This window comes from Centroberyx gerrardi, chromosome 23 (genome assembly GCF_048128805.1).
Source record: "Centroberyx gerrardi isolate f3 chromosome 23, fCenGer3.hap1.cur.20231027, whole genome shotgun sequence".
Taxonomy (NCBI): Eukaryota; Metazoa; Chordata; class Actinopteri; order Beryciformes; family Berycidae; genus Centroberyx; species Centroberyx gerrardi.
This window is the reverse complement of record NC_136019.1, coordinates 7,425,601-7,450,498: the sequence shown is the minus strand read 5'-3', so window position 1 is coordinate 7,450,498 and position 24,898 is coordinate 7,425,601. Positions and strand designations below refer to the sequence as shown.

General features: G+C 39.1%; 2 protein-coding genes across 2 annotated transcripts; both read right to left on the bottom strand.

Moving 5' to 3' along the window:
• Window positions 1-11,566: 11,566 nt before the first annotated feature.
• LOC139927509 (snaclec rhodocytin subunit alpha-like) lies at window positions 11,567-14,085 on the bottom strand. Its single transcript, XM_078291789.1, has 3 exons — window positions 13,781-14,085; window positions 12,212-12,551; window positions 11,567-11,657 (listed from the first exon to the last, which is right to left on the bottom strand). Coding segments are annotated over exons 1-3 (552 nt in total). The 5' UTR covers window positions 13,992-14,085; the 3' UTR covers window positions 11,567-11,656.
• Window positions 14,086-18,539: 4,454 nt separating this feature from the next.
• LOC144537905 (lymphocyte antigen 75-like) lies at window positions 18,540-23,388 on the bottom strand. Its single transcript, XM_078281826.1, has 4 exons — window positions 23,320-23,388; window positions 21,223-21,309; window positions 19,460-19,837; window positions 18,540-18,910 (listed from the first exon to the last, which is right to left on the bottom strand). Exons 2-4 carry the CDS (start codon window positions 21,260-21,262, stop codon window positions 18,540-18,542), a joined length of 789 nt encoding a protein of 262 aa, XP_078137952.1. The 5' UTR covers window positions 21,263-21,309; window positions 23,320-23,388.
• Between the last annotated feature and the right edge of the window lie 1,510 nt (window positions 23,389-24,898).

Sequence of the window (24,898 nt, the reverse complement as noted above, 5' to 3'; positions counted from 1 at the left end):
TGCGAAAACATCCATATTTACAACCACCTGCCATATGATCTTCTTATTTTTCTTAATTAAAACAAGTGAAACAACCTGTCAGATGGGATGAGATAATTTCACTTGTCTCCAGTGCAGTTTGAGGGATTTTCTAGAAACACTTTGTGTGTAGTGTAAGCCCAGTATGACTTGGTGCCAACTCTCAACAGTTATATGATTTTAACTAAATCTATGAACAAATGAAGTGTATGACATCCACATGTAGAGCAACTGTTAGACAGGATGAAAGGCTGAATGTACATAGTGGGACTATTAAATACACCTACCATTGTAGCAGATGAACCATGTTTTCTCGGCACAGCTGATATCAATCCATTTGCCATCAGCTTTCATCCACACACAGTTCTCAATACCAATTTTATCATTTGGTTCATTAGGAGCCCAATTTGTCTCATTTTTATTGTACTCTGTCCCTGGCAGAGACCAGTGCCACTCCCGATCACCTTTTTTCTCCAGCCCAATCCAGGCTACACCACTATGATCACCGCCTGCAGATTCAATCAGCCTCTTCATGTCCTCCATGTTGTCTATGGTGGCCAGGTCAGTGTAGCTCTCTCTGCAGTATTTTCTGGCTTCCTTCCAGGTCTTAGGCTGTTTAATAAAGCGATACACATGTGGCTGACATGTGGAGGAGGAGCATTGACCTAAAACAGACAAAACATTGCACAGTGTTGGAGTTGATAGCACAGGAATCACAAGTCCTCAGGTCACACCTGTTGCTTGCACTATATCTGTTAAGGTCATTGGGGTTTTGAGTCTAGCCACTTGAGCTTGGTCATTTATTTATTTATTAAGTAGAGTGATCAGTCCACTCGTCTTTTGTATTTGATGCTTTATTTTAGACAGTGGGAAAATAGAGAGGGAGACAGAAGATGAGGCACAGGAGAGAGAGATCTGGGAGGAATTGATCTTAGGCCACACACACACAAACACACACACACACACACATACACGCACCCACGAACCCAAGAACCCCTGTTTGCGCCTACACACACTGTCTGTCTATATGTGTGTGTGTATGTATGTATCTATAGGCCTTGTCTTTTTCCACTTGTCTTTTGTATTTGATGCTTTATTTTAGAGAGTGGGAAAATAGAGAGGGAGACAGAAGAGGAGGCACATACACACACACACACACACACACACACACACACATACACACACACACACACACACACAAATACACATGCACCCACGAACACAAGAACCTACATTTGCGTCTACACACACACTGTCTGTTTATATGTGTGTGTATGTATGTATCTACAGGCCTATCATTGCTGTCGGATGAAAACCTCATGACTCCAATTAGGGCCAGGGACCCCATTTGATGAGATTCTGTCTCTCGGACCTAAATCTGAGAATAATTTTGTTACTATATGATTTTACCCAGAATTCCAGGACTCTCTGTGTTGTAGGTAGAGAGATAACAGTGAAACTATGACCAAAATAGTCATTCTTCTACATTCTCTAATTGTGTTAACTTCTTGTAAATGAAATAATGGTGAAGTTTAATAATTCATCAATTTGCTGGGGGCCCCCTGGAACCCCCTCAAGGACCCCAGGTGGTCCCTGGACTCCGCCTTGAGAACCATTGCTCTATAGGATGAGAAAATTCTGCAACATTTTCAAAAACCAATTGGATAAACTCACATGGCCTTCAAACTGAAACCAAGTCTGTTCTGTTGTGTCAATAGAATCAAGCAAAACACCTTCAGTATCAAACAAAACATGAAATTGAGAGGAAAAAAAAAGAACATTGCAATGAAAAAAAAGATCTCAACAGCAAAATTTAAAACTTATATGTTTAAACAGGAAAAAAAAAAATCTTGCAAGCAAATTATTTCTAAGCCAGTGCAAACTTTTTGTTTTAAAAGCAGCCTTTTAATTCATACAAATATTTATCCTTTGTTTACAGTTTTCTCCGCTTCCTTTCCACTGATCAGGACTTTGCCTTCACTGCCTGTAGGCCTACTTGCTTTTACGATTTTTGCGAGTTGCTTTTACCGTTTTAGAGGGATACTTCTCCTACTGGCAGGAAGTTTTAGGTTTTGCTCTTGACGAGTTACTGTCTGCAAATCCCCGTTACTGATTGTGGAATGCTAAGTTTCACTTTTGTTTTCACACCGGGAGACTCTGTGGGAGCCGGGAGACACAGTCAAAAACGCCCTCTAGAGGCCATCTGATGAAGCGCATCATCTCACCAAGCGTTACCTGACTGACTGACTGACTGACCTGAATTTGCCTCATGATGCCCTCGGCTGCGCCGTGGGAAAAAATGTCAATGTTGTTGCTGTGACATTGAGGCACTTACATGACTTGTGAGTGAATGTGAATTGGCAAATTAGTACGACAAATTGTGTTGTTGTTTTGACAGCTCATTGGGAAGTGCTGCAGTTTCTGTAGCATTTGCAGTTTGCTGTTAAGTTATTATGTTTTAGACCTATAACATGGTTGGGTAGACAGAGATCACAACAATATCTTGCTCCACCCCCCGATTGTGACCCAGGTATTTTTGAAATGATGCAGGAGGTTTTTCAACGAGGGTCAAGAGCCTGTTGGAGCATGTAACTCTCACTCAACACATACAACAAATGACCATGTAAACTTTCAATTCAAGTAAAAAAAGAAAGAAAAAAAACAAAAAACACTGAAACTGTAGTTACAAGTTTTTCCCGAGGGCATCACAAGACAAATTCAGGTCAGGCAGTCAGTCAGGTAACGCTTAGTGAGATGTCGCTTTGTGAGATGGCCTCTAGAGGGCATCTTTGACTAAGAGATGGCCTCTCGCCTATGGGCTAAATGCCACACTGAGTCCAATACTGATAATGTCATATTGGATGTCACACTCATCCCACATTGAGCCACACTCTTCGCCGTCCATTTACAGACATCCACATCTTCTGCTGTCCTCCAAACCTTAATGGTAGGTAATGTTATTACCTGTGGTGTGTGACGTTGGTGGAATCAGTAATTTAATTGATAAACGTGGAATAGGTAATTTAACCGATAAACGTGTCGCGCTAGCCGAGCATTGCTCCCACACTGAGCCCCGCTCTCTGCCGTTGATTTACTTTAAACTTTAATGTTGGGTAACGTCATTACCTGTGGTATTTAAGTGACTTTAGTGGAATTATTTAACCGATAACCGTGTCGTAATGCTTCAGTGCATTGAGTTGAATTGAACACATGTGCCGTGGGTCTGTACAGCATCTGTGCTTAGCAGCCATTCAGTGAAAACATAGAAACAACACACCAAGAACTGAAATACATATTTCACTATAGAAGAGTTGACTCAAGCTCCCATCTAAATCAAATTTAATGAAAAAAGAAACTATATTCTCTCAATTTCCTTTTGTAAAATATATAATCCAGTCACTTTCTTTTGCAATCATCAACTATTTTCATCACTAATTCTCTCTATAACCTTTATCAACACAGTCATTGACAAATGTGCAAAGATTAAATCTAGAAAAATGAATTAGTAGGGCTGGTGCAGTGTGGTAGGTTAGGAAAACAAGCACAGATCCTGTACAGACCCACGCCGTGTGTGTTCAATTCTATGCACTGAAGCACTGCAACACGGTTAAATTACCTAATTCCTCTAACGTTACTTAAATTCCATAAGATGACGTCACTTATCGTCAAAGTCTTGAGAGTCTCTTGTCCCCTCTAGTCTCTCTAGCAATAATAGAGTACATCTAGCATGACAGTACACTCACCCATTACAATGATCAGAAATAGGCTCCACTGCATCTTCATTCTGTTAGATGAATCTCATAAAGACAGTCTCAGATCCTGGATAAGAGCTTTAGTACACAGTGGACCAAACAGAGTGATTTTAATTGCGTGTCTCAGTTTTGGGAAACATACAATACCAGACATGTCCAGGTTAAAAAAACAAAAAAAAAATAAAAAAAACTATCTGTACCACTCTCCCTAGAACTCAATGTTTATTCAGTAGCTTAATCAGGCAGAGATATGCAAATCTGAGTCCAGCCAGTACCAAAAGTGATCCATGCTGACTCATTCCATCTGAAACCACACAGGCTGTTAGTCTCAGAATTGATCAATTGTCCTTGGACACATTCTTTAACCAATATGAGTAGAGTTTGGGCCCTAATTCCACGTAGTTTACAAGTAAGGTTCAATTAAGATCTAGAGTGGCCACTTTTTATTGGGACAATATCTTCAGACAGCAATTTCTCTGGAAATAATTGTGATAAAAACCTGAATTTGGGGGGATTGCTGCATGGGGTAGATACACCAAGAACTTATACATAACTAAAAAATTAAGCTATGTATTTTACTGAACCCATTCTAAATATGTTCTGTGGTAAATATTCAGTGGGGGAAAATCACATGTGGGCATATTTATTCAGCCTCAGAACTTTGTATGATATTTGCATGCATGTAATATGTAGAAATTTGCATCATCCTTATGAAAAGGCAGTGTGGAAGGGGATGAAAAGGATCAGTGGCTACAGACAGTCAGGTCCAGCCTTGGAGGGGAATCAGGAATGTGCAAATGAGCTAAACCTGTTTTTCAATAGGTTTGATTCAGCAGGACAGTCTGGCTCTCCATCCACCACCACCTTGCCACCATCCACACCTCTCCTGGCTCTGTGGTCGGACTCAAGCTGGACAGTCTGGAGGTAGTGGCAGAGAGGAGGATGAGGAGAAAGATCAGCGCCATCCTGGAGAACCCCTCCACCCTCTCTACGACGAGCTGAGGCTGATGAGGAGCACCTTCAGCCACAGGCTCCTCCTCCCACGCTGCAGGACTGAGCGCCTACGGCGTTCCTTTGTGCCAGCACCATCAGCAACCCCTGTGCCAGTCAGCAGTGACCATCTCTCCCCCCCAGCCCACACCTCACACCCCCCATGCAACCTGCACAATAACTTGGCCCCTGGACCACCCCCCACCCCAAAGATGCCAAACCGTCACCCCCATCCAACCTGCACGATAACGTGGACACCCCCTCCTTTTTTTTTTTTTTCCTAACCAGCACTAATAACTTCTATGCTGCACAAGGATATTATGTTCCTCTGGAATATATCCATAGGATTATCCATTATCCGGAATTCTGCATTTATTATTTGCATTTTTATTTGCATGTATTATTTGCATTTGCCTGCATTTATTTGCATTCTCTGCACTGCACTATCTCTATTGTTATATATTATGTACATTTCCTTTTTCTTGTTTTAGTACCTATTTTTTTTACTACCTTGCTGTACTTGAATCATATCATACTTGACATTTCCTTGGTATTGTTCGCCAATTGCTGCTGTGGCACCTGAATTTCCTCAAGAGGATCAATAAAGTGTTATCTTATATCTTATCTTAAAATCCTGATAAAATTACCATCTCCGTTATGTTCTAATGTATATTTTAATGAAATATTGTCTTTTGGCAGCAGGGGGTCACTGTTCTTATTCAGTAGTGAAATAAATGTTAGAAATTAGCAGCCAAGCAACAACATATAAGGACTAAAGTCTGATTTTTTTTGCTCAGTATTGTTTATAAATTTTTACCATGAGTTCATCTTTGTTTAGCAGCCCTTCAGTGAAAACATAGAAACAACACACCAAGAACTGAAATACATATTTCACTATAGAAGAGTCGACTCAAGCTCCAATCTAGATAAAATTTTATGAAAAGCAAACTATACTCTCCCAATTTCCTTTTGTGAAATATATAATCCAGTCACTTTCTTTTGTGTCCAGATAATACTGCCTCACCTGGGCTCAATAATATAATAATAATATAATCAATAATATAGGCTGCTCAGCAACACAAAAGGAAGAGGAAACAAGCTGGTTGATGTAATTAGTTTGGAGATGGAGCAGAAACTACCATGGAAAAACATTTCAAACAGAGAGAGGCGGCTTAGAGGAAATTTCAAATGACATCTGAATAAAGACTGAAGAATATAATTCTGAATGTGTCCAAATAACTGAGCAGTTTCATTAACCTTCTTGTGTTTGCACTATGCAGTACTTCATTATGTCTGTGGAAACACCTTCAAAGTGCAGTGCCCCTGGTGTCCAAAGTGCATATTACATCCAAATAGGCATTACAACTGGAGTTATGATTGAATTATTTTTACCATGAAGGAATTTCATAAGTTTGATATTAACTACATACCATCATGCTTAAAATATAGATACAACTATAGCAATATGCCCACATGTGACTTTTTATCCCTGAAAATCTATTTTTAATACATGCCGTATCCATAGTTGCATCAATATCTTGGTAATTATGTGTTCTATATGTTCTCTGTAGAAATCTGATTTTTAATTCCTTCATTGCCTCAATTACACATAAAAGTTTTGCCCCCCATGGATTTGAATACACAAGGATTGTGTGAAAACAATATCAGGACAATTTGAGACCTAATTCTGTAAAACTTGTAAATTCTGTCTAATTTCAGATGGAAAGACTCTGCTGTCAGTTGATGCTTTTTTTCCTCAGTTAACTGTGACAACTGATATATCATAAATGTCTCATTTATGGCCAATATACTATATATAATATACATAAAATAAAATATGTAATATATATGAGGATAATATATTCTGTCTTTGGGAGGATCTTGTTACACATTACCTGATCATTTTTTCAGACCTGACAAATGCAAAATTCACATTTTAAGTATACAGTATTAAATAGAAGTAGATCCAATAAACCTAGATCCAATAAACAGATTGAGTTAACTCACCTCTGCTATCTGATCTCTGCTTCGCTCTGATGTCTCTTCCTTTAGACCTGCTGATGTCGACTACCTCTGTCTCCGCTGCCTCTCAGTAATATATTACTTACTGTACATAAGCATCTGTTCTCTGGAAGCCATGCAAATGTCAGTATTTCAATATTCAAATAGTGTTTTCAGATATGATTTACAGGAAGTGAGGAGTGAGGAAATTTAATTTAATAGAAACCAAACACAAAAATGTGCATTGCACAAAATATGGAGATGGAGTAATAAAGTTTGAAAGATAAATGATTTTCAGTGACCCTCTCTTGCTCAAGTTACTTTTCAATGTGATAAACAGAATCTTTCATTTTCTTGGTATCACTTGATTGTCTAACAAGCAGAAAGAAAAGGTTTTATTCCAAAATGCTATCCGCTTTGGGGGGAAATAAATATAATTGATATTTAGTAATGTTTGAAGCAATATTTACGAAGACACAGATCATTGCATCTTGAGTGAGGATTACTGTTATTTTGTTTTTGCCGGTAACTATACAAACTTTTCTATACAGAAAGCAAGGATGCATCCTTTTCCCCAGTTATACATACTGTACCTGAGTCACTGTTCCTAGTATGTAGGAACGGTAATTGTGTTGCCTTTAAGGCATTTGTTTCACTTTCTCAAATTTCTTCTTTAAATAATTTGTCTGTACCTATTTCTAGTTGAAAATGAGAAGTGAATAACTACTTTACTGTTTAACAAACTCATTTGTAAAATTTATATTAGTTGTCCGTTCGTGTAATGCCACGATGTCACTTCCTGTTTAGTCACTTCCTGTTTAGCTCTTCCTGGTTCTGCAGAAAAACGAGACAGGCATGTAGTGCATGCTCTGAAAGTAATCCGCTTGCTTCCACTACGAAGCATCATAGAGGCAGGCACGGCGCCAGGATTTTTTCTCTCCCGGTGCTAAGGGGGGGCTTGACCAATACGTGGGGGTGCTAAGAAAATAGTCGATTTTCATGACTTCAGAGTTACTTTATAAGGAAGTTCTTGTTTTTTCAATAAAAGCAGATATGGCACACAGCACATTCGATATAAATGTAGTTTTTAATTGAATTTGGCCAAAGAATATTCAACAAAATAGCTATAAGCCTAATACAAGTGACCACAAGGCAATGACAAAAACGTCTTTCACGTGCAAAGGTGAAAGACTTCAGCACGGGCGCTGTCCGGTGCTGAAGTCTTTCAGCAATAACAACACAATACATCCAAAATGCGACAACAACAAGAAGTGCATTTATTCCATATGCATAATCAAACAACTGTGCATTGGTAATAATGTTTCGGATGAAATGGCTATCACAACGTCAGAAATGAAATTAATAATATCCAAAGTGCAGCCACAACGAGAAGTGCAATGCATTTAGCCTATGCCTGTTAACTGTGCACACACTTGTAAAACGAGCTGGCTATCATCACAACCTTAGTGATTATATTTCTATTGCAAACAAAAATAACTTGTAGGCCGACGATATACATGCGTCCTGCTGTGCATTGGTTATAATGTTACGGAGCAAATGTCTATCACAACGTCAGAAATGAAAGGAATAATATCCACAGTGCAGCCACAACGAGAAGTGCATTTACCCTATGCCTGTCAACTGTACACACATGGTGTAAAGCGAGCTGGCTATCATCACAATCTTGTAGGCCATGTTGTTTTATAGAAGGACGATGCGTCTGTTGTTGTGGTTCAGTGCAAATGATTCTATAATCTTCTGGACATCCAGGGCCTTGGTTCTTTCTGGACAGGTAGGCAAGGTTGCTGAGTCGAGGGTTTGCCATTCTGTTTCTCAGGTAGGTTTTTACACGCCGCATGCAGGAAAAACTGCGCTCACATGACGCTGAGGTTACACACACGTCATAGGGTACACGCGCGGCACGAGCACGCAGCCAGGGATCGGATTGGGAACAGAATGGCTGGTTATTAACTTTTACATTTATTTATTTAAAAATAAAAAAAATACTAAAATGCTTGAGGGGGCTTAACTGGGGCTACGCAGATTTGTGACGTGACTATAGCACCCCCTAGCCCCGGTGTAGCGCCGTGCCTGCATAGAGGCAATGCCGTAAGTTGATTTATTTGACATTAGACATGTTAAAGTTCATATACTAGTAATGATTTTGTTAAAAATGACGTTTGATAAGTTATTTAAAAACGGTTTTATTTACAATTGTGTGCAAGCTAACAGCAATACCAGTAGCCATGGTAACTGCTACCTACAGTGCAAGACAGCAATGTATATTCATATTTACAGCTATGTACAGTGTAATGTTTAGTTAAGAACACAGACACTGAATATTTTTGTATTGTTTTTATCTACAGTTTTCACCAGCATGTTAATGAGGAAGTGTGACAGTAAATGGTCAATCTTACTACGACTCTGTCTTCATTGGCTACGGTTTAACTTGGTGTTTAGTCAGAGTTTCGACACACTGCACAAGAACGCTACAGTAATCAACAGGTCAAAGGTCAAAGTTGACAGACAGAAGAAGTGGATCAGTAACTGCATACTTTGTGGTTTTTAAAATACAAACTTTCCGTTGTAAAAGCTAATAAAGACACCCCAAAGAAGACATGGATGTGACAATGTGAAAGGCAGCATGTTTTTGAGGGATTCGTTTTTCTTTGTTCTCAATGAAGGTCTAAAGTTGGGGTGCTGTCGTTTTCATTTATCGTTTCATGATGCCTGTGTTGTGAATCCCTGTGTGACTGTAACTGTGGTTAAAGCCAATACTCTGGATATTCCAAAGACGACAGAAGATGGTATTCACTGATCACTTGTCCGTCCCAACGCTGTTATAAAACCTGGTTAAAAGAAGCTTGTATTTACCGGCTTTCTCATTTGGCTTTAATGCAACTTCAATGAGTGAATGAATGAGCGAGGGAAGGAGGGAGATTGTCCGCAGTACGTCCGGCTGTAGGACAGCCTGTCAGACGTGGTGGTGGGCAACACCGGCGCACCCCAAGGAACCGAACTGTCACCTTTTCTATTCACCCTCTACACCTCAAACTTCCGCTTCAAGTCTGGATCGTGGCACCTACAGAAGTTCTCTGATGTAGGTGTACAGAGAACTGGTAGAGAGCTTTGTAGGTTGGTGCGACAACAACCACCTCCACCTCAACATCATGAAGACTTTAAAACCTCTCTACCTACCTCCTCCCTGGAGATGGTGAGCTCCTATCAGTTCCTAGGAGTGCAGCTCAACAACAAACTGGACTGGTCGGACACTGAGGCCCTCTACAGGAACAACACTGAGACAACGCTGAGGCCCTCTACAGGAAAGGACAGAGCAGGCTGTTCTTCCTGAGGAGGCTCAGGTCCTTCAACGGGTGCAACAGGCTGCTGCAGATGTTCTGCCAGTCTGTAGTAGCCAGTGCACTCTCCAACTCTCTCACCCTCTCTAGGAAGAGCTGACTCGTCATAAATACGTAAATTCCTCACATTATTTTACTTCTATTCCCTAGTTTGTTTCTAAAATAATGTGCACTATATACTAAATTAGTTAATCATATATGCTTAAGTTGTTTAATCAATAGCATCCTTTTTCTGTTACAATGTTATTTATTTTATTATTTACTTTCACATGAAGAAATCATATAACTGGCTGTAATTATTCTCCCAGTAGTAAAACCAAGCCATTCCCCTGGGACCACACTGCCACCTACAGGGTCAATCTATATTTACACATTCTTAAAACCACATCAATAGTCAATTCTAGTTCACTATCACCAAAGTTACTATGTATTTATGATTCAAATAGAAAGGGTATAAAGTATGTATCTAGGCTATTCTGCTAAAAGAACACAGTTCATTGTAAAAGTTTGAACAATTAAAGTTTATTATATATTCCTGTTTCATGTAATTGTTTTATGCAATCCATAAGTGTTTGTTTACAAGTTCCATGATGACAAAAGTAAATTGTTGAGTATGTGAGACACAAACGCGTTATTTTCTAAATGTTTATCATTACATAGTAACCAATGTAGAACTGAGAGATAGGCGTACCATCTCCCCCATATGCGTCTTTCTTATCCTGGGTGGATTCCGCCCCCTGAACAAAGGAATTGGGGCAGAATATCTCAACCCCACAATGTTCAAACCAAAGTTACGCCCTTGCTCCTGTGCATCCTGGAATTAAATTGTTTGTATAAAAATGACCAAAATCTCAAGAGTTAATTTTTATTTTTTTTAGAATTAATTAATAGCATTTATTTAGATCCACACAGAATATAATCGCTAAACCTATTTTCTGGGATTGTTAAATATGTTTCTCTGCTAAATTCTACTCTGTTGCTTTTTAAAGACTCCTTATCTCACACATGGCAGTCTACTATTTCCACTCTGTAATTAGACACCAGTTATGTAAATGTTTAACACAAGATGTTTAACACAAGAAAATGTGTAGTCAAGCCAGAGAAAAAGTAAGACAGGAACACTATGGTTTGTTTAATTGTTTAATCAGCACCAGAGAAATCAATTTCCTGGTTACATAGAAATTCAAACATTTGATTGATTCATTTGATTGATGTGATTTTACATTAAAACCATCATCAGAACTTAACTAAAATGTAAAAATAAAAAGTGATAGATATTCCACATCTATTGCTATGCATAATGCAGTGATACTCTTATAGTTTGGTTTGGTATATTTATTCACACATATGAAATACTAAAACACAGATAGGAGAGAAAACATTTTTGAATGAGATAGAAATAAACCCCAAAAGACAAATAAAAACCTCACACCTCAAAAGAAATCCTAAACAGTTGAATGGGACAACAGCTGATCACTGCTTCTTGGCTGTAGCGATCTGGCATGCAGGGTGGACAGGGAAAATAGTTCAGATGATCCTGAATCAGGAAAGAGAGACAGAAGAAAAAGTGTAAGTGTAATTCTCTTTTTCTCCTGTTCAGTGATTTCCTACATTTCCCAGAATGCTTTTTGACAACCCCCAGAGAACAGATGTGAGAGTGAGACGTTTACCAACTGAGAAAAAGCAAGAGTTACGCCCCTCCACTCAAAACAAAGCATGTCTTGTGGCTGCATTGCATTCTGGTCTATTGAGGCTGCCGTCTGTGGAGCAACTGGTCTCTCTGCCTCTTCTACGATGGATTTCTCCCTGTGTGATTGTTGACTGTCGGTACCAAACAGTGAATCTAGAAAGAAGGCCTCGCTCTTTGATTCTGAGGGACTGACACCATAACCTGACGTTTACAATTGATGTTTTAGATCGCTACAAGTTTTTCTGCTATCAAACTCCATTATAGCTGTGCTGGAAACATTTTGATGTGACGCCACATTGTCTGCGTTTGTCCAGTTAACCATGGGAATAAGAAAAATACACCACAAAACAGCAAAATGGGTCCAGAAATTATAGAGTTTTAGGTTGGATTGAAAGACTTACTATCTGATGCAGATGAAGTTGAACTTCTCATCATCAGGCAGACTGACCCAATGCCCCCCTTCTTTCTCCATAGCTGCAGTCGTCCCACAATCTCCGGTCCCGTTCCCCGAGGCCCAGTTCTGGTAGCAGGCCGGCTCGTCACTGACCCAGAACCAGAAGTCCAGAGTGCAGGTGTAACGCATTCCCAGCCACACGTAGGGAGTGTCGGCCGTCTTTGCTCTCTCTTGGACCAGTTCCTGAATGTCACTATCGTGGATGGAGACCAGGTCATAGTGGTTCTCTCTGCAGTAGTCCAAGGCCTCGTCCCAGGTCTTGTTCTTACGGATCAGGATCACTCTATCTGAAGGGGAAGAAATTAAGAAGTTTAGCTGATATTTTGTGCTGATATTCAGTGTCATTAAATTTGACCATTTTCATGCCAAAAAAATAATTAAAATAAGTATTCTGCCAGAATTATATTCTTGTCTGGGTGGAAAAGCCTCTGATGTGCATTTAGACCATCATGGGACACTAAAACTCAGACTAATGAAATTATTTTAGAGTTAGCAGCTCTTTAAGGCAGGGTGACCCACCACACCCCCACCCACCTAATCAAAGGTAGGTGACACTGAGGGACACATTACTGCCTTTAGATGTAGAATTAATCCACAAAAACAGATAACTGAACAATTAAATAAATGTGTGAACAAAATAAAATTTCACTGCAGGTGAACTTTTTTTGTGGCTGTGGTGGAGGTATCAGCATTGGACAGCATTACTGGCTGATAACCGATATTTAATAAAAGGTACATATCTGCTAATATATCAGCAAACTGATATATCAGTCTACTATGTTTTATCCCGAACTCATGTTATGTCTTGTATGTCTTACATTCAGAAAATGCCCAGAAACCTCAATGAACCATCAGATTGAATGGATAAATTCACCATTGAAAGAAATAAAAAAAATTAAAAAAATCTGCACACAGACAGTTGTCTGCAACAGGTAATTCAATGTTTCAGTCTATCAGCCAATCTCAAAACAAGTTCTGAACAAAAACCTTCTCTATCTATTGCAGTGGTGGAGTTTCCCATCTATTGAATGTAACCGTTCATCCGGGTTTGTGAGCATTCTCTTAGTGTAAGAGAAAAAAGATATAACGAGACATTACAGTATATGAGAATATAAGACATAAACCTACAGTTACATGAGAAACAAGACTAGAGTCTAACAGCCTTGCGACGTTGAATTTTGTGGAATCTTCTCTGCCGGGAATCAAACTCGGGTCTCCCGTTTGAGAATCAGCAGTCTAACTCCCTGCGGGCCACGTGAACCATAAAGTGGTGAACAGAGCGACCGACCGACAGACGATACCATCCATAGAGCCCCTGCTATCGTGGGGCTAAAAAACACATCTTGCGAAATGTACGGTAGATACACAGAAACATCGACACAATAAATCAGCACAGAGAAGACTTTGTGTGTGGGACTTCCTCTTTATCTTTTGGATAAATTCAACTAGTACTTTGGACTGTTCCCAGTAGCCCGCTACTCTTGTGCATGTTAACTTCTTCGTGGATCAAACTCACCATCATAGCAGAAGAAGGGCTTTGTTTCATTACACCTGTCAGAGTCCCATCTGCCTTGTTGATCCAGCCGGGTCACGGTACAGTTGCCCTGAGGATTTTCAGGCACGTGTGGAGGCCAGTATCTGAATGAGAAGTTACTCCCATCCGACCACTTCCAGGAGTCTCTGAACAGGCCGATCACATAGCGAGCCGATGGGTCAGGACTGTTCATTTTACGTTGTACTTCTTCATTGAAAGTCTGATTCCCACTGATCAGGTCTGTGTGTTTTTCTCTGCAGTAGTCCTGAGCCTGTCTCCAGGTCTTTTCCTCTCTGATCAAATGGAATGTGTCGGTGTTGTTTGTTCCTGTGCAGTGAACAGACCTCCTTGTGTCATTGCATATGTACTTTGCGAAAACATCCATATTTACAACCACCTGCCATATGATCTTCTTATTTTTCTTAATTAAAACAAATGAAACAACCTGTCAGATGGGATGAGATAATTTCACTTGTCTCCAGTGCAGTTTGAGGGATTTTCTAGAAACACTTAGTGTCGATATCTTGGAACAAGGCAGAATATGGCGGATCACTCTACTCCAAGTAAATTACACTCGATTCAAATTCAATCAAACATCTTGAAACAAGTGAAATGGTCTCACCACAATGACATATTTTTGGTACTCATTTTAAAAAAAAGAGTTTTAGAGTCTAGATTAAATTAATTTCATATATAGATTTTTTTTGTAGTGTAAGCCCAGTGTGACTTGATGCCAACTCTCTCAACAGTTATATGATTTTAACTAAATGTATGAACAGATGAGTTGTATGACATCCACATGTAGAGCAACTGTTAGACAGGATGACAGGCTGAATGTACGTAGTGGGACTATTAAATACACCTACCATCGTAGCAGATGAACCATGCTTTATTGGCACAGCTGATATCAATCCATTTGCCTTCAGGTTTCATCCACACACAGTTCTCAATACCAACTTTATCATTTGGTTCATCAGGTTGAGCCCAATTTGTCTCATTTTCATTGTACTCTGTCCCTGGCAGAGACCAGTGCCACTCCCGACGATCTGTTTTCTCCAGCCCAATCCAGGCTGCACTACTATTATCACCGCCTGCAGAGTCAATCAGCCTATTCATGTCCTCCATGTTGTCTATGGTGGCCAGGTCAGTGTACTTCTCTCTGCAGTATTTTCTGGCTTCATCCCAGGTCTTAGGCTGTTTAATAAAGCGATACACATGTGGCTGACATGTGGAGGAGGAGCATTGACCTAAAACAGAGAAAACATCGCACAGTGTTGGAGTTGATAGCACAGGAATCACAAGTCCTCAGGTCACACCTGTTGCTTGCACTATATCTGTTAAGGTCAATGGGGTTTTGAGTCTAGTCACTTGAGCTTGGTCATTTATTTATTTATTTATTAAGTAGAGTGATCAGTCCACTCGTCTTTTGTATTTGATGTTTTATTTTAGACAGTGGGAAAATAGAGAGGGAGACAGAAGATGAGGCACAGGAGAGAGAGATCTGGGAGGAATTGATCTTAGGCCACACACACACGAACACACACACACACACACACACACATACACACTCATACACGCACCCACGAACCCAAGAACCCCTGTTTGCGCCTACACACACTGTCTGTCTATATGTGTGTGTTTATGTATTTATAGGCCTATCATTGCTGTCAGATAAACACCTCATGACTCCAGTTAGGGCCATGGATTCCATTTGATGAGATTCTGTCTCTCGGACCCAAATCTGAGAATAATTTTATTACTATATGATTTTACCCAGAATTCCAGGACTCTCTGTGTTGTAGGTGAGAGATAACAGTGAAACTATGACCAAAATAGTCATTCTTCTACATTCTCTAATTGTGTTAACTTCTTGTAAATGAAATAATGGTGAAGTTTAATAATTCATCAATTTGCTGGGGACCCCCTGGAACCCCCTCAAGGACCCCAGGTGGTCCCTGGACTCCACCTTGAGAACCACTGGTCTATAGGATGAGAAAATTCTGCAACCCTTTCAAAACCAATTGGATAAACTCACATGGCCTTCAAACTAAAACCAAGTCTGTTCTGTTCTGTCAATAGAATCAAGCAAAACACCTTCAGTATCAAAGAAAACATGAAATTGAGAGGGAAAAAAAAAGAACATTGCAATGAAAGAAAAGATCTCAACAGCAAAATTTAAAACGTATGTGTTTAAACAGGAAAAAAAAAAATCTTGCAAGCAAATTATTTCTAAGCCAGTGCAAACTTTTTGTTTTAAAAGCAGCCTTTTAATTCATACAAATATTTATCCTTTGTTTACAGCTTTCTCCGCTTCCTTTAGAGGGATACTTCTCCTACTGGCAGGAAGTTTTAGGTTTTGCTCTTGACGAGTTACTGTCTGCAAATCCCCGTTACTGATTGTGGAATGCTAAGTTTCACTTTTGTTTTCACATCGGGAGACTCTGTGGGAGCCGGGAGACACAGTCAAAAACGCCCTCTAGAGGCCATCTGATGAAGCGCATCATCTCACCAAGCGTTACCTGACTGACTGACTGACTGACCTGAATTTGCCTCATTATGCCCTCGGCTGCGCCGTGGGAAAAAATGTCAGTGTTGTTGCTGTGACATTGAGGCACTTACATGACTTGTGAGTGAATGTGAATTGGCAAATTAGTACGACAAATTGTGTTGTTGTTTTGACAGCTCATTGGGAAGTGCTGCAGTTTCTGTAGCTTTTGCAGTTTGCTGTTAAGTTATTATGTTTTGGACCTATAACATGGTTGGGTAGACAGAGATCACAACAATATCTTGCTCCGCCCCCCGATTGTGACCCAGGTATTTTTGAAATGATGCAGGAGGTTTTTCAACAAGGGTCAAGAGCCTGTTGGAACATGCAACTCTCACTCAACACATACAACAAATGACCATGTAAACTTTCAATTCAAGTAAAAAAAGAAAGAAAAAAAAAACTAAACACTGAAACTGCAGTTACAACTTTTTCCCACGACGCAGCCGAGGGCATCACAAGGCAAATTCAGGTCAGGCAGTCAGTCAGATAACGCTTAGTGAGATGTCGCTTTGTGAGATGGCCTCTAGAGGGCGTCTTTGACTAAGAGATGGCCTCTCGCCTATGGGCTAAATGCCACACTGAGTCCAATACTGATAATGCCATATTGGATCTCACACTCATCCCACACTGAGCCACACTCTTCACCGTCCATTTACAGACATTCACATCTTCTGCTGTCCTCCAAACCTTAATGGTAGGTAACGTTATTACCTGTGGTGTGTGACGTTGGTGGAATCAGTAATTTAATCGATAAACGTGGAATAGGTAATTTAACCGATAAACGTGTCGCGCTAGCCAAGCATTGCTCCCAAACTGAGCCCCACTCTCTGCCGTTAATTTACTTTAAACTTTAATGTTAGGTAACGTCATTACCTGTGGTATTTAAGTGACTTTAGTGGAATTATTTAACCGATAACCGTGTCGTAATGCTTCAGTCCATTGAGTTGAATTGAACACATGCGCCGTGGGTCTGTACAGCATCTGTGCTTAGCAGCCATTCAGTGAAAACATAGAAACAACACACCAAGAACTGAAATACATATTTCACTATAGAAGAGTTGACTCAAGCTCCCATCTAAATCAAATTTAATGAAAAAAGAAACTATATTCTCTCAATTTCCTTTTGTGAAATATATAATCCAGTCACTTTCTTTTGCATCCAGATAATACTGCCTCACCTGGGCTCAATAATATAATAATAATATAATCAATAATATAGGCTGCTCAGCAACACAAAAGGAAGAGGAAACAAGCTGGTTGATGTAATTAGTTTGGAGATGGAGCAGAAACTACCATGGAAAAACATTTCAAACAGAGAGAGGTGGCTTAGAGGAAATTTCAAATGACATCTGAATAATAATAATTAAAATAAGTATTCTGCAAGAATTCTATTCTTGTCTGGGTGTGAAACAGCATTTAGACCATCATGGGACACTAAAACTCAGACTAATGAAATTATTTTAGAGTTAGCAGCTCTTTAAGGCAGGGTGACCCACCACACCCCCACCCACCTAATCAAAGGTAGGTGACACTGAGGGACACATTACTGCCTTTAGATGTAGAATTAATCCACAAAAACAGATAACTGAACAATTAAATAAATGTGTGAACAAAATAAAATTTCACTGCAGGTGAACTTTTTGTGTGTGGCTGTGGTGGAGGTATCAGCATTGGACAGCATTACTGGCTGATAACCGATATTTAATAAAAGGCACATATCTGCTAATATATCTGCAAACTGATATATCAGTCTACTACGTTTTATCCCGAACTCATGTTGTGTCTTGTATGTCTTACATTCAGAAAATGCCCAGAAACCTCAATGAACCATCAGATTGAATGGATAAATTCAGCATTGAAAGAAATAAAAAAATAAAAAATTCTGCACACAGACAGTTGTCTGCAACAGGTAATTCAATGTTTCAGTCTATCAACCAATCTCATAACAAGTTCTGAACAAACAAACCGACTGACAGACGATACCATCCCTAGAGCCCCTGCTATCGCGGGGCTAAAAAACACATCTCGCGAAATGTACGGTAGATACACAGAAACATCGACACAATAAATCAGCACAGAGGAGACTTTGTGTGTGGGACTTCCTCTTTATCTTTTGGATAAATTCAACTAGGACTTTGGACTGTTCCCAGTAGCCCGCTACTCTGATAGGGGCAAAGCATGGAGATGTGCATGTTACCTTCTTTGTGGACCAAACTCACCATCGCAGCAGAAGAAGGGCTTTGTTTCATTACACCTGTCAGAGTCCCATCTGCCTTGTTGATCCAGCCGGGTCACGGTACAGTTGCCCTGAGGATTTTCAGGCACGTGTGTAGGCCAGTATCTGAATGAGGAGTTACTCCCATCCGACCACTTCCAGGAGTCTCTGAACAGGCCGATCACATAGCGAGCCGATGGGTCAGGACTGTTCATTTTACGTTGTACTTCTTCATTGAAAGTCTGATTCCCACTGATCAGGTCTGTGTGTTTTTCTCTGCAGTAGTCCTGAGCCTGTCTCCAGGTCTTTTCCTCTTCGATCAAATGGAATGTGTCGGTGTTGTTTGTTCCTGTGCAGTGAACAGACCTCCTTGTGTCATTGCATATGTACTTTGCGAAAACATTCATATTTACAACCACCTGCCATATGATCTTCTTATTTTTCTTAATTAAAACAAGTGAAACAACCTGTCAGATGGGATGAGATAATTTCACTTGTCTCCAGTGCAGTTTGAGGGATTTTCTAGAAACACTTAGTGTCGATATCTTGGAACAAGGCAGAATATGGCGGATCACTCTACTCCAAGTAAATTACACTCGATTCAAATTCAATCAAATCTTGAAACGAGTTAAATTATCTCACCACAATGACAGAGTTTTGTCACTCATTAAAAAAAAAAGAGTTTTAGACTCAAATGGCTTAGACTTAAATGACTTTAATATATAGATATTTTTTGTAGTGTAAGCCCAGTGTGACTTGGTGTCATGAACTCTCTCAACAGTTATATGATTTTAACTAAATGTATGAACAGATGAGTTGTATGACATCCACATGTAGAGCAACTGTTAGACAGGATGACAGGCTGAATGTACGTAGTGGGACTATTAAATACACCTACCATTGTAGCAGATGAACCATGCTTTATTGGCACAGCTGTTATCAATCCAGTTGCCTTCAGGTTTCATCCACACACAGTTCTCAATACCAACTTTATCATTTGGTTCATTAGGAGCCCAATTTGTCTCATTTTCATTGTACTCTGTCCCTGGCAGAGACCAGTGCCACTCCCGACCACCTGTTTTCTCCAGCCCAATCCAGGCTGCACTACTATTATCACCGCCTGCAGATTCAATCAGCCTATTCATGTCCTCCATGTTGTCTATGGTGGCCAGGTCAGTGTAGTTCTCTCTGCAGTATTTTCTGGCTTCATCCCAGGTCTTAGTCTCATTAATAAAGTGATACACATGTGGCTGACGTGTGGAGGAGGAGCATTGACCTAAAACAGAGAAAACATCGCACAGTGTTGGAGTTGATAGCACAGGAATCACAAGTTCTCAGGTCACACCTGTTGCTTGCACTATATCTGTTAAGGTCAATGGGGTTTTGAGTCTAGTCACTTGAGCTTGGTCATTTATTTGTTCATTTATTTATTATTAAGTAGAGTGATCAGTCCACTTGTCTTTTGTATTTGATGCTTTATTTTAGACAGTGGGACAATAGAGAGGGAGACAGAAGAGGAGGCACATACACACACACACACACACACACACACCAACACACACACATACACACACACACAAATACACATGCACCCACGAACACAAGAACCTACATTTGCGTCTACACACACACTGTCTGTCTACATGTATGTGTGTGTGTATGTAGGAATCTACAGGCCTATCATTGCTGGCGGATGAAAACCTCATGACTCCAATTTTGATGATTTTCATGTTTTAACTTCACTTGAAGGATCATGGTGCTCTACAGGATGAGAAAATTCTGCAACTATTTCTGAGATAATTATCTCGTTAATTCAGAAAAACAGAGCATTAAAATTAAAAAAAAAAAAAATCTGCTCTGTTTTTCTGAGATAATTATCTCGTTAATTTAGGGCACTTTTTTTTTTCTCAAGTGAATGCATTACGCTTCCGTAGGATACTTCTCCTACTGGCAGGAAGTTTTAAGTTTTGCTCGTGAGATCTTTTTTTTTTCTTGGCGATGTTTTATTTCTTTCCTCTCAATTTCAAATGTTGTGATGCTAAAGATGTTTTGTTTGATTGACTCTATCGACTCTATCAATCTGATTCCATGTTGTTCTTAGTTCCTGACATGTTCACCGGACAGCAGCGTGTTTGTTTGTGTGTGTGTGTGTGTGTGTGCGTGTGCGTGCAAGTGTGTGTGTGTGTGTGTGTGTGTGCACAACTCTTGTAAAAAAGATTACACTGTATTGATCTTTAGTAATTCATTTTTAGAGTTGTAAGTTGTAAAGTTATAGACGAGAGAAAGAACTGCAGGAAGCCATAATGCATAGCAAGACACAGCCACTGCACAAATTATGCTGCAGTTTCTGTTGCATAATAATTGTAAATTTTAACTATAATTTCAGTTTGCTGTTAAGTTATTATGGTTAGACCTATAACATGGTTGGGTAGACAGAGATCACAACAATATCTTGCTCCGCCCCCCGATTGTGACCCAGGTATTTTTGAAATGATGCAGGAGGTTTTTCAACAAGGGTCAAGAGCCTGTTGGAGCATGTAACTCTCACTCAACACATACAACAAATGACCATGTAAACTTTCAATTCAAGTAAAAAACAAACAAAAAAAAAACAGCAGTTACAACTTTTTTCTGAAACAGAAGCAATAATAGAGTACTTACCCATCAGAATGATCAGAAATAGGCTCCACTGCATCTTCATTCTGTTAGATGAATCTCATAAAGACAGTCTCAGATCCTGGATAAGAGCTTTAGTACACAGTGGACCAAACAGAGTGATTTTAATTGCGTGTCTCAGTTTTGGGAAACATACAATACCAGACATGTCCAGGTTATAAAAAAAAAAATAAAAAAAAATCTTTACCACTCTCCCCAGGGCTCAATGTTTACTCAGTAGCTTAATCAGGCAGAGATATGCAAATCTGAGTCCAGCCACTACTAAAACTGATCCATGCTGACTCATTCCATCTGAAACCACACAGGCCGTCACACCTATGTCTGAGAAATAAATTATTAATAAATTATAAATTAAATAAATTTTCCTTGGACACATAACCAATATGAGTAGAGTTTGGGCCCTAATTCTACGTAGTTTACAAGTAGGCCTAATAAAGGTTCAATTAAGATCCAGAGTGGCCACTTTTTATTGGGATAATAATTTTAGATTTTCAACAATTTCTCTAGAAATATTGTGATAAAAAGCAGAATTTGGACACCAAAAACTTATACATGACTAAAATCAAGCTGTATGATGTATTTTACTGGACCTATTCTAAATATATAATGTATTTATAGCATCTATAAATATGTTTTGTGGTAGTGGAAAATCACATGTGGGCATATTTGTTCTGCCTCAGAACTTTGTATGATATTTGCATGCATGTAATGTGTAGAAATTTGCATCATCCTTCTGAAAAACCTCCTGATAAAATTATCATTTCAGTTATAATCTACTATATCATCTAATGTATATTTTGTTGAATTATTGCCCTTGGGCAGCAGGGGTCACTGTTCTGTTCAATAATGAAATGAATGTTAGAAAATAGCAGCCAAACAACCAGGCCCATAATATATAAAGACCCAGTATGACAAAGGAACAACTTTTTTATTTATTTTGTTCAGTATTGTTTATTCATTTTTACCATGAGTTCACCTTTGTTTAGCAGCCATTCAGAGAAAATAAACAACACACCAAGAACTGAAATACATATCTCACTATAAAAGAGTCGTCAATAATATAATAATAATATAATCAATAATATAGGCTGCTCAGCAACACAAAAGGAAGAGGAAACAAGCTGGTTGATGTAATTAGTTTGGAGATGGAGCAGAAACTACCATGGAAAAACATTTCAAACAGAGAGAGGCGGCTTAGAGGAAATTTCAAATGACATCTGAATAAAGACTGAAGAATATAATTCTGAATGTGTCCAAATAACTGAGCAGTTTCATTAACCTTCTTGTGTTTGCACTATGCAGTACTTCATTATGTCTGTGGAAACACCTTCAAAGTGCAGTGCCCCTGGTGTCCAAAGTGCATATTACATCCAAATAGGCATTAAAACTGGAGTTTTGATAGAACAATTATTTTAACCATGAAGGAATTTCATAAGTTTGATATTAACTACATACCATCATGCTTAAAATATAGATACAAGTGTAGTAATATGCCCACATGTGACTTTTTATCCCTGAAAATCTATTTTTAATACATGCCGTATCCATAGTTGCATCAATATCTTGGTAATTATGTGTTCTGTATGTTCTCTGTAGAAATCTGATTTTTAATTCCTTCATTGCCTCAATTACACATAAAAGTTTTGCCCCCCATGGATTTGAATACACAAGGATTGTGTGAAAACAATATCAGGACAATTTGAGACCTAATTCTGTAAAACTTGTAAATTCTGTCTAATTTCAGATGGAAAGACTCTGCTGTCAGTCGATGCTTTTTTTCCTCAGTGAACTGTCACAACTGATATATGATAAATGTCTGACTTATGGCCAATATACTATATATAAAATACATAAAATAAAATATGTAATATATATGAGGATAATATATTCTGTCTTTGGGAGGATCTTGTTACACATTACCTGATAATTTTTTCAGACCTGCCAAATGCAAAATTCACATTTTAAGTATACAGTATTAAATAGAAGTACTGCAAGTACATATAATTGATGCCCATGTCTGCACACACACAAACATGAAATCAAGCCCATCCTAGATCCGATAAACAGATTGAGTTAACTCACCTCTGCTATCTGATCTCTGCTTCGCTCTGATGTCTCTTCCTTTAGACCTGCTGATGTCGACTACCTCTGTCTCCGCTGCCTCTCAGTAATATATTACTTACTGTACATAAGCATCTGTTCTCTGGAAGCCATGCAAATGTCAGTATTTCAATATTCAAATAGTGTTTTCAGATATGATTTACAGGAATTACTTCATTGCCAGACAGAAAATGTCCTGAGTGAGGAGTCAGGAAATTTAATTTAGTAGAAACCAAACATGTCACAAAAATGTGCATTGCACAAAATATGGAGATGGAGTAATAAAGTTTGAAAGATGAATGATTTTCAGTGACCCTCTCTTGCTCAAGTTACTTTTCAATGTGATAAACAGAATCTTTCATTTTCTTGGTATCACTTGATTGTCCAACAAGCAGAAAGAAAAGCTTTTATTCCAAAATGCTATCCGCTTTGGGGGGAAATTAATATAATTGATATTTAGTAATCAATGTTTGAGCAATATTTACGAAGACACAGATCACTGCATCTTAAGTGAGGATTACTGTTATTTTGTTTTTGCCGGTAACTATACAAACTTTTCTATATACAAGGCAAGGATGCATCCTTTTCCCCAGTTATACATACTGTACCTGAGTCACTGTTCCTAGTATATAGGAACGGTAATCAACAGGTCAAAGGTCAAAGTTGACATACAGAAGAAGTGGATCAGTAACTGCATACTTTGTGGTTTTTAAAATACAAACTTTCTGTTGTAAAACCTAATAAAGACACCCCAAAGAAGACATGGATGTGACAATGTGAAAGGCAGCATGTTTTTGAGGGATTATTTCCTGGCGGAGACTTCTTCCATTTCTTCATGTGGGTGTCAGGTGATTGACAATAAGCAGAGCGTAATGTAATGCGTTCAAAACCAAATTAAAGCTTCATATTTCCTTAAAGGAGAGGGGAAAACCTGGACCATTGGTATAAACAAAACACCACTGTTATCCTTTAAAGCTGCACTAGGCAGCTACGTCAAGCGCTCTCATCCTGTTTATTCTGTGTTTTTTGTTTATGCTCATTTTGTTTCAACATTTCAACTTTTTTTGCCCACTCTTGGCTTCGATTGCAAGCCTGGAAGGAGGATCCCTCTCTGTTTCTTGCAGTTTTTCTTTGTTCTCAATGAAGGTCTAAGGTTGGGGTGCTGTCGTTTTCATTTATCGTTTTATGATGTCTGTGTTGTGAATCCCTGTGTGACTGTAACTGTGGTTAAGGCCAATACTCTGGATATTCCAAAGACGACAGAAGATGGTATTCACTGATCACTTGTCCATCCCTACGCTGTTATAAAACCGGGTTCACTGGCAGTAGAAGGTGAGGACATTCGCACTGGGAGGCTCCTGGAACAACACCACATTTACACATGACCATAGTAGAATGCCTGCTTTGTTATGTACTAAGAATGCATTAAACCGGCTAATAAATGCCTTTTTAACTTGGTATATGTATGTGTGTATATATATCTAGTACATCTCAAAATGGCTACTCTGCCAAAAGTTGTGTGACAGATAAAATAAAGAGATGCAAGTCCTCTAATCTCTCC